Source organism: Bubalus bubalis, chromosome 1 (genome assembly GCF_019923935.1).
Source record: "Bubalus bubalis isolate 160015118507 breed Murrah chromosome 1, NDDB_SH_1, whole genome shotgun sequence".
NCBI classification, from domain to species: domain Eukaryota; kingdom Metazoa; phylum Chordata; class Mammalia; order Artiodactyla; family Bovidae; genus Bubalus; species Bubalus bubalis.
The window spans coordinates 184,341,964-184,352,682 of NC_059157.1; the positions used below are offsets into that span (position 1 = coordinate 184,341,964).

At 43.0% G+C, this 10,719-nt stretch overlaps 1 protein-coding gene across 1 annotated transcript; it reads right to left on the bottom strand.

The window, feature by feature from the left end:
- Nucleotides 1-2,237: 2,237 nt before the first annotated feature.
- On the bottom strand, nucleotides 2,238-9,842 carry HMGN1 (high mobility group nucleosome binding domain 1). The gene is made up of 9 exons (XM_045165312.1): nucleotides 9,807-9,842; nucleotides 9,249-9,362; nucleotides 8,870-9,125; nucleotides 8,543-8,808; nucleotides 8,180-8,212; nucleotides 8,065-8,094; nucleotides 7,933-7,983; nucleotides 4,813-4,941; nucleotides 2,238-3,092 (listed from the first exon to the last, which is right to left on the bottom strand). Exons 1-9 carry the CDS (start codon nucleotides 9,840-9,842, stop codon nucleotides 3,045-3,047), a joined length of 963 nt encoding a protein of 320 aa, XP_045021247.1. The 3' UTR covers nucleotides 2,238-3,044.
- Nucleotides 9,843-10,719: the final 877 nt, after the last annotated feature.

Sequence of the window (10,719 nt, forward strand, 5' to 3'; positions counted from 1 at the left end):
TTTACAATATTGTATTGGTTTTGCCAAATATCGAAATGAATCCGCCACAGGTATATATGTGTTCCCCATCCTGAACCCTCCTCCCTCCCCATACCATCGCTCTGGGTCGTCCCAGTGCACCAGCCCCAAGCATCCAGTATCGTGCATCGAACCTGGACTGGTGACTCATTTCATATATGATATTATACGTATTTCAATGCCACTCTCCCAAATCATCCCACCCTCTCCCTCTCCCAGAGTCCAAAAGACTGTTCTATACATCAGTGTCTCTTTTGCTGTCTCGTATACAGGGTTATTGTTACCATCTTTCTAAATTCCATATATATGCGTTAGTATACTGTATTGGTGTTTTTCTTTCTGGCTTACTTCACTCTGTATAATAGGCTTCAGTTTCATCCACCTCATTCAACTGAGAACTGATTCAAATGTATTCTTTTTAATGGCTGAGTCATAATCCATTGTGTATATGTACCACAGCTTGCTTATCCATTCATCTCTGATGGACATCTAGGTTGCTTCCATGTCCTGGCTATTATAAACAGTGCTACGATGAACATTGGGGTACATGTGTCTCTTTCAGTTCTGGTTTCCTCAGTGTGTATGCCCAGCAGTGGGATTGCTGGATCCTAAGGCAGTTCTATTTCCAGTTTTCTAAGGACTCTCCACACTGTTCTCCATAGTGGCTGTACTAGTTTGCATTCCCACCAACAGTGTAAGAGGGTTCCCTTTTCTCCACACCCTCTCCAGCATTTATTGCTTGTAGACTTTTGGATCACAGCCATTCTGACTGGTGTGAAATGGTACCTCATAGTGGTTTTGATTTGCATGTCTCTGATAGAGTGATGTTGAGCATCTTTTCATGTTTGTCAGCCATCTGTATGTCTTCTTTAGAGAAATGTCTATTTAGTTCTTTGGCCCATTTTTTGATTGGGTCATTTCTTTTCCTGGAATTGAGCTGTACGCGTTGCTTGTATATTTTTGAGATTAGTTGTTTGTCAGTTGCTTCATTTGCTATTATTTTCTCCCATTCTGAAGGCTGTCTTTTCACCTTGCTTATAGTTTCCTTTGTTGTGCAGAAGCTTTGAATTTTAATTAGGTCCCATTTATTTTTGCTTTTATTTCCAATATTCTGGGAGGTGGGTCATAAGAGGATCCTGCTGTGAATGTATGTTGTAGAGTGTTTTGCTTATGTTCTCCTCTAGGAGTTTTAGTTTCTGGTCTTGTTTAGATTTTTAATCCACTTTGAATTTATTTTTGTGTATGGTGTTAGAAAGTGCTCTAGTTTCCTTCTTTTACAAGTGGTTGACCAGTTTTCCCAGCACCACTTGTTAAAGAGATTGTCTTTAACCCATTGTATATTCTTGTCTCCTTTGTCAAAGGTAAGGTGTCCATATGTGCGTGGGTTTATCTCTGGGCTTTCTATTTTGTTCCTTTGATCTATATTTCTGTCTTTGTGCCAGTACCATACTGTCTTGATGACTGTGCAAAGCCCTCTTTTTGGTACCAGTTCAACCCAAATCAATGTCCTCTGGATTTTTTCCTGTGGTTTCACTTTTTAAGATGCCACATCTTGCCACTCCCTGTGAACTCTGATCTTATGGGGCCATTCAAATGGCACACAGCCTTCGCAGAGTTCTATGACCCTGTAGGAGTCGTTTCTAAAGCACTCATGCATCCTACTCATCAAATCCACATGTGATGTAACATCAAGTGTAGAGAGCTCTAAACTCTCTTCCATGGCTTCTCCCTCTTCAGTGCTGACCCTTGCAAAGTGCTATCTCTGGCCCCACTTCTGCATTTACCAAATCAGCACAGGTGTCCAGTATTATCTCTGAAGACTATTTAGATGGGAAAACAGGACAATACACATGAAAACAAATCTTGAGAATATGCACACACACCTAGTTCTAGCTTACTCATTATTTAAGGCTTACTTCATAAGAAAAGTAAGTAATTAGGTATTTATTTTGCTTCAGAGGACAAGGCGCTCATTTCCCAATAAGCCAATTTAGTCACAAAAATATCTGCAAAGTACACTGTAGAAGTATTATAGAAAAAAGGAAGTAAGACCAAACGCAGCAATTCTTTAAAATCTAGGGAACTCCCTGGTGGTCCAAGGGTCAGGACACTTCAGGCTTTCACTCCTGAGAGGGAATGAAGATCCTCCAAGTCACTGAGCCAAAAATAAATATATATATAAAATTTAAACCAGAACTTAATACATGCATTTCATGAAATTCTTTTATAACTGAGATTTTATTGGTTGTTTTGAGGATCACTACACAGACATTTCCATTTGTACACAATTCTTCACATATGTACCAAAAATCTAAAATATCATGTAGTTATTATTCTTAACAGTTATTCCAGTGACTTTCCAGCTTAAAATTTGGAGCAAACTTTTCTTAACATGATATCAAGTACCAATATCTTCAAATATTGATACGTTGTTACATCATAAGTCCCACTGATTCACAATTTAATATCATATACACTACATACCCAAACTGTCAATCGTTCACAGCACATTAACCAAGTTACTAGGAAAACTGGACTACCACGACCAAAGATGTTATAGTATAGTGCACAAAATTCTGACCAGGAGAGCCAAGATCAAAAAGTGGTTTGCTGTAGGAAATAATTCTACCAAAACAATATGGGAAGAGAAGTAATTTAAAGTGTTCAAGACATTAAATGCACAACTGACTCCAACTGTCATTTAGTATGCTTTTGTGTTACAGGATATAAAAGCTACCCCCATCTATGGAATGTTAAGCTGACACCCAAGACAATCAAAGCCTCCCGTATCCAATATCCCACTATTTTCTGGTTGTACCAAAAAATAAACAACCAGCAAATGATTTCACCTCTTAAAAAAAAGCATTTACACTTAAAAAATGGGATGAGGTGGGATTCCCTCCTTTTTAAAAATGTTTCTAGAGCTACTAAAAAACTTGCATTTACAAAATAGTTGATAAAAATATTCCTCTGGATTGTACAAGAAGGGAAACAGGGACCACTGACAGGAACTCGGTGTGTGGTTATTAATCAGACTTGGCTTCTTTCTCTTCTGCTTCATCAGAGGCTGGGCTCTGCAAATCAATGAAAAAAAGTGATCAAACATTTGACTCCTGCATCACTGCTATAATGTCACCAATATTTAGCATTTATTACAATGCAAGTTTTCCTCATTATACTATTAAGTCTTAAAAATACATTCAATCCCCAATATTTGTAGATTCTGTACTGGTGAATTCACCAACTCACTACAAGTTATTTGTAAACCCAAAATCAATACTGATGGCATTTCCACGGTCTTGTGCAAATACACAGCAGTAAAACCCATGAGTCACCTGACATGCAGTCTCAGCTAACCCTTCTTGTTTCAGCTCTAACACTGTAAACAAGCATTTATTTCACAGTCTATTTAGTGCTACACGTATCCATTTTTTTTGTCCTCATGGTGGAGAAAATGTTGACTAGACAAATCTAGTGTTATTCAAGACTATGTGCAACAAGGTTGTGGTGTACATCTGTGTATATGGAGAAAACTGACAACGGACAGCTTGACTGAAGCACAAGTTATACTGCTGCTTCTCTTGGCCCTGCGTTCTATATAATTTCTCAAAAACACGTATTAAGCATGAATACACATAAGGTTGGGGGCTTCCCTGGTGGCTCAGTGGTAAAGAAGCCATCTGAAAGGCAGAAGATGCAGGAGACTCAGGTTTGATCCCAGGTGAGGAAGATCCCCTGGAGAAGGACACGGCAACCCATTCCAGTGTTCTTGCCTGGAGAACCCCATGGACAGAGAAGACTGGGAGGGTACAGTCCATGGCGTTGCAAAGAGATGGACATGACTGAAGCTACTAAGCACACACGCACTTAAGGTTATGGTTTGATCTGTTGATGGAAATGTTGCAATGAGTGTATTCTGAGACTCTAACCCTGTATTTCCACTACGTGCAACTATCCAGTACTTGGAGCAACCTTATAGAATACAACCATCACGGATAATGAGAATTAACTATAGTTTGATAAAAGGGATTAGAAGGTGACATTCTCCCCTTGTAATTGTATTAGTTATTTACCACAACCTTGAAACCCACTTATTTTTATAGGTAAAATCTTTTTTTTCAGAGCTTAAAAGGATAGATTGAGGACATCAACCCTTTTAATTGATCGAAGTTACTACCTAAATCTAGACAAGTGGCTACTTTTAAGAAAAACTTCATTATATAAAAGTGAGAAAAATGTAAAAAATTAAGGGAATGGATTAAAAAAATTTTTAAAGGAACATCCAGAATATTAGAAACTAACAAAGGGAATGTATGATACAGTCCCTATGGTTGATTCATGTTGAGGTTTGACAGAAAACAAAATTCTGTAAAGCGATTATCCTTCAATCAAAAAATAAATTTATATTAAAAAAAGAAACTAACAAGATTATTAACAGATCTACAGATGGCAATTTGGTTAAAAAAAAAGACCAGAATGTTTAAACAAAATCCCTACATTATGTAAAGAAAAATCATTTAGTAAAAGAAATCTTAAAAAAAAATCTAGCAATTAATAAACATATATACAATAAAAATGGTGAATTTGAATGTAAAATTCTGTGTACGATTTCTTGTTTACAGTTAAAAAAAAGAACCCATTAAAGGTAAAATTTAAAATATGATCTAAATTCATAAAAAATATTCTGCCCACTTGGAGCAAAATACAATCTTTGTTCAATATTATAAAGATTGTCTTATCTGCTACATTATCCACTGTTCAGTCAAAATTAAATCACACACACACACTCCTGACCTCCTCGTTTTTAGTCTCTCCATTTTCTGCAGGTAAGTCTTCTTTAGTCTCCTGGTTGGCCACTTCCGCCTGTTTTCCCTTTGCTCCTCTTTTCCCTTTTGTTTGCACTTTTTTGTCTGAAGATTTATCCTGTGATAAGAGTAAGAGTATATTTAAGTATCAACTCTGCACTTACCAACATTTTTTGACTTGCTAGGAATTGTCCCTACCATAGCTGCAATGTTAGTGCTGCCGCTTGCCAGTCTGAGTTACAGGACACACTTCAAGGTCAGCCCGCAGCAAACAGGACCACATAGCATGCTGAGGTCTTAACAGCATCTGTATACCAAGCCTCACCAGACTCAAGACAATTACATCTAAAGCCTCAGCAACTCCCCTTCTCCACTGTTCTCTGAAGTTCCACAGGAAAGAACAGACAAATTGAAGAATTTTTGGAAGGCTCTCTCCCAGCCCCTGTAACCCTACCCACCCCCAAACTTCTTTTAAGTGGGAACAACAATCAAATCATCAAATAACCACTGTCCCGAGCATTCACCTGAGAAAAGCACCATGTTGTAAGGTCAGATTGACTATCTTGCTCCAGTTAGTCCCTTGATATATAATCAATAGCTAAAAAGATCGAGTTTATCATTTCATTTAGGCATATGAAGTATCTGAAAACACCACAGGTATGTGATGATAAAAGACCTTCAAAGCTTATGCCGCTTTAAAATAATATACAACAGTATTTCTGGATACAATCCACCAGTGGGGAAGGAGAAATCTAACAAATATTTATTTCCTGTAAGTACAGAATGTAGTTAACAGTCAAATTAAGTCAAGTCACCAGTGAGTTGCGTAATACTGACCAATACTTGCATTAAACAGCCACAAAGATACAGAAGACCTTACAACTTTAATGCTAAGGGAGCGGGGGATCAGTGGAATGGATTCTGTGCCAATAGTGGCATTCCATACATGACAGCAAGTCAACCACTAGCAACTGAATACCTTTAGAATGAACAATAAATCATCTAGTAACAAACGTATTTTGGGCAACACTGCTACAGACACACCATGAAGTGTCACAACACTTTCTGCATTTAAAAATAATTCTTTAACAATCCGATTGCTTTAGATTTCTCATTAATTTCATAACCACTATCAGAGCAACATAAAAGTATAAAACCTTAAATGGATAACAGCCTAGACTGAAATATCACTTCTAACTACTAACAGCTGGAAATCGAGATGAAAGAAAATAAATCTACGTGTCTATAGAATGGTAATCAATACACCAAAAGCTTTACCTTCTGTTTAAGGCTTTAAAGTGGATCAATTATGAAGACAATACTACTTTATTAAAATTAAAGGGAAAAAAAAAAAACTTCTCCCTTTTCCCATCACTTTTCCTTTAGGAAACTGAGCCAACAGGTTTGTTTCTCAAGGAACACGTGAAAACTTACCTGTTGGTCTCTGAAAGGGAAGAAGAAAAACGTTAATTACATCCAATGGCCCCAAATGCAACTGATAGTAAAATTTGACTTTTTTCTTTTTGGCTGCACTGTGCACCGTGTGGAATTTCAGTTCCCTGACCCGGGATCGATCTGGGGTCCCCTGCATTGGGAACTCAAGAGTCTTAACAAACTTACTACCGGGGAAGTCTCTGAACTGTTTTCATTAAAACAAAACAAAACAAAACCCCAAACTTTTAGGACAGATTAACACAGAGACAGGTAAATAAAAAAGATGTAAAAGAAAACAGGCATAGCATTTTAGCCAATTGGTTTATTGAAAAAGTAAATAATAAAAGACGAGTAGTAATAGTATACTTTACAAGTGGATACTTTCCAACAAGATCTACTATTTCCCCTGCATTCATGAAGTTTCCCTTTACTGATTTTTCGTATGCAATTCTTCATTTTCAGGTCTGAGAAATTCCAAGTTGGCCTACTACACCTATACCTTCTTTAAATCCACTTTGAAAAGATCACAAAACAACTTTCTATTGGGAAAACGCTGAAATTTTTACACTCAGTTCTGTACAACGTTTAAATAAAGACAAAGGAAAATTTTTTAGTATTATTCAGTATTTAGCTTTTACCTATACTCTTAAGAAAGGGGAGATAACAATGAAGACTGAGGGGTGAGGAGGCTTCTAATAGCAAACTTTCATCTAAGTTTTGAGTTAACAGAAGTTAATCACAACATGAATTTCCCCTGAAGAACAAAGAAGAGCTTTAGAGGCTGGTATCAATGCTAGATCCAAAGAGTCACAAATGATGTACACATATTTTGCTGTCCCAACTTAGATTTTCAAAATACAAATATCCAACAACTACCCAAACTCTCTCCGTGTGAAAAAAGCAATTAGGAATCTATTCCAGAGCAACACTATTTACGATCATCTCAAAGAATGTCAGGATAAAACAATTTAGAGAACTTTCACATGAACTATACAAAATAATCTTAAAAGAGGAATGTTCTTAGAGAATATAATTTTTGATCTCCCCCTGCACATAAGGTATAATCCCCTACCTTGCTTTGCGAACCTCACATGCAAAAACTTAAACAGTCCCCATCTCCTGGCTTCAGTCCTAGCTTTTCTGATACTCAGAATAGGAAGGCCAAACAGGCAACAGAGAACCACCAACAGGGAACCATTAACCATCACAAACATACACATCACAAAGAATGAATTACCCTGGTGAGTGAAAGTTATTCAATATTTTCAGTTTCAGAATTTAAATTTCCCAAACTCTGGAGCAGCACTAATGTGATACATTATACTCTCGTAAGCCAGGATGATGACTACATTCACTGAATTTTTCTCATACTAAAAAAGCAGTTGGTGATGGACAGGGAAGACTGGCATGTTGCAGTCTATGGGGTCGCAAAGAGTCGGACACCACTGAGCCACTGAACTGAAAAAAGGCACTGTTTACTGAAGTTATATAACATAAAACTAAAGTGGTAAATAAAATAACCCTCCGACGACTTTTCAGCAGACTGTGACAACAAACTGTGGTTTATTTGCAGAGTCTCAAAGTTAAGACCTCCGTTGCCAGCAGTAACCGTTAGAGATCTGCAACAATTCAAAGACACCATGATCTATCTCTAAACGCTAAGTCTGAAACCTACCTTTCCCGCCGCCTTTTTTGGCTTCGTTTCCACTTTTACAGGAGCCGGTTTCTGAAAGACAAAGGTAACACTGAGCTTCTTCCCTAGGTTCGAACCCACGGAAAAGAAGGTTAGGGGGCTCGCTTTACTTACAGCTGACAACCTCGCCGACCTCCTCTTGGGCTTTGGGAGAAAAAAGGAAAATGAGCAAGGAATGCGCGGTGCGGAGCAAACCTAGCCCACCCCCAGGAGCGGAGCGTGGTCTTACCTCCTCCTTCGCTGCCCCCTCGGCGGAGCTGACCTGCGGGAGAAAGAAGAGGGCGAGTGGGCACAGCCCGTCAACAAAAGTGCCCGCGCGCCCCGGGCCTGTCTGAGCGCGAGAACAATGCCCGGCCGCGTGACGTCAGCGGATTCCCGCCGCCGCGTTCGAATCTCGCACCCGGCTCCTCGGGCTGCCGAACGTTCCAGAACGCAGCACGGAGGCGGCCGTGCGCTAGCCCTCCCGCCCGCCGAAAGTTCGGCCGCCTCCCCGGCCCAGCGCTGCAGAGGAAGCGGCGGGCCTGGGCCTCGCGGGGCTCTGGGGTCGGCCGGGCGGCGGAGTGGGCGTGTGCGGGACGCGGCCACGGCTCACCTTCCTCTTGGGCATCGTGGCGACGGGGCGGGCGAGAGCCGGGTGCCTGAGGGCCGCGGCGCGCCGAGAGCCTTCGCGAAGCGGAGTAGCCTGACCGCTGCCGCTCCTCCCGCCGCCCGAGCTGCTGAGACCCGCGGCGGGGGTGGTGGGAGAACCGGATGGAACCGGATTGGGAGCCCGCCCCCTCCTCCCCCCGCGTCCCCCGGCCGCGGGCTCCCCCCTCCCCGCCTGCTGGGCCGCCCCTCGCCCTCGCCCCCGCCCATTGGCTGCGGGGTCCACCGCTCCGCGGCCCGCACCCCGAATAGGTGAGGCCGGCCGTCACTCGACCACTGCGCCCCGCCCCCGCTCTCGGCGCCCCCACCCGCCCGCCGTCTCGCGGGGCCCCAGACCCAGGCGAGGGGGCGGGGCCCCACAGGCCGCTCTCGCCTGACGGTAGTTTGTTTGAAGCCGAGCCGCAAAGTGCGGTCTGCGCGCTGATTGGCGGACGCCCGCCACGTGGTCTCCGGGTGCGCCCACCCACAACTCTCCGGGCTACCCGGTCGCCAGCCAGCGCCAGGGAAACCCCGAGGTTAGAGTCCCTTGTCTGTAGGGGCAGTTGGGTCGGAAGGTTTATAGTTCACAGAATGGGAAGGGAGAGACAACGGGTTTAACTACGAACCAATTTTCCCCACTTCAGTCGATAAGAAAAGCTATCTACTAGGTTTACAGTCTTGCTGGCCTGCGGTCTTAATGCGCAGGCGCGGGATGGAAGGTCGTGGGAAGGAAAGTCCGCGCGGGGCGCCACTGCGCAGGCGCGGATCTTTGCGACGGCGCTGGATTCCTAACCGGTATCCCCTGGTCGGGTCTTTTCGTGTAGCTTTTTTAAAAAAGTCGTCCGTTCCTTGAGGGGCTGGGGCTGCTGGCGGTTTGTCTCAGGAGCTCAGTGGGCGTCTGAGTCCACACCCACCAAGCCGAGGACGCGCGGACCCACTCTCAGATCCCTTGGCCGGCCTATCCTCTCCTGCGCTGAAGTGAAAGGGCAAGAACGCCCACCCAGTTCTTGCTTGTTTTTTAACCACTTCCTGACCCAACTACCTTTCTGAGGTGGAAAAAAAGTTTCACGCTGGGAGTCAGCTGGGAACCAGTGAGAGCACGTTACCCAGTTTCTTTACTGAATAAGAAAATTTTGCTCGTAAGGACCACTTGAGTTACTGCAGAAGAAGTTTTTAATCAGAACAGTGTTAACTGGAATTCATGGAGAGGAAGAAACAGACTGAAAACAGACCGAAAGTCCACCACTGAAGAGCTCCAGATAAACCATGACACTTTCACATACTGGAATAATGAACTACTGCGAAAAAGAATGAGGCTGCTCTTTGTAGAAGTGAATTTTCGAAACCACTAGTCAGACTCTAACTCCTGATCCATAACTACTCCCTTCCCATCTCATTCAAGAAAGTCTTGGACTGCCCTTGCGGTCCAGTGGTTAAGACTCTGGGATTCCACTGCAGGGCTTGTGGGTTTGATTCTTGGTCCGGAAACTAAGGAGCTTCCCAAATGGTGCAGCGGTAAACAATCATGCCTGCCACTTCAGGAGGTGGGGATTCCTTCCCTGAGTGGGGAAGAGGAAATGGCAACCCACCCCAGTATTCTTGCCTGGAGAATCTCATGGACAGAGGAGCCTGGTGAGCTATATTGTCTATAGGGTCCCAAAGAGTTGGACTCCACTGAGCACACATGCATGCACTGGGAACTAACATTCCCAGATGCATGGGAATGCTTGGCCAAAAAAATAGTCTTAAGTTCTTAGAGTGGCTTATATGGTCCTCTGCCAATGGGCCCACTTCAAAAGGTTTTTCCCCTTGGTTCTCATTCCCAGTCTCAAGTAGGCTGGGCATCACTGTTTCGGGCCTTGTCACCTGCTGTTCCCTCTGCCTGGAATGCTTCCTGTGCTGCTTCAGACCAGTGCCATCTCTTCCTCACCTTCTGTGGGTCTTTCCACAAATGTCACCGTCTCATTGAGACCATTACTGAGCTGTCAGTTTAGGATTGCACCTCCCAATCTCCAGTTCTTGCCACATCTGTTAACTAACTAGCTGCTGCTGCTGCTGCTAAGTCATTTCAGTCATGTCCGACTCTGTGCGATCCCATAGACGGCAGCCCACCGGGCGCCCCAGTCCCTGGGATTCTCCAGGCAA

Coding starts and splice junctions, on each gene's coding strand:
- HMGN1 (XM_045165312.1), bottom strand. CDS start 9,842: ATGGTTTATCTGGAGCTCTTCAGTGGTGGACTTTCG. Junction 8,213..8,542: donor CCACGATGCCCAAGAGGAAG/GTGAGCCGTGGC, acceptor TTTCTCCCGCAG/GTCAGCTCCGCCGAGGGGGC. Junction 4,942..7,932: donor CAAAAAAGGCGGCGGGAAAG/GTAGGTTTCAGA, acceptor CTCTTATCACAG/GATAAATCTTCAGACAAAAA.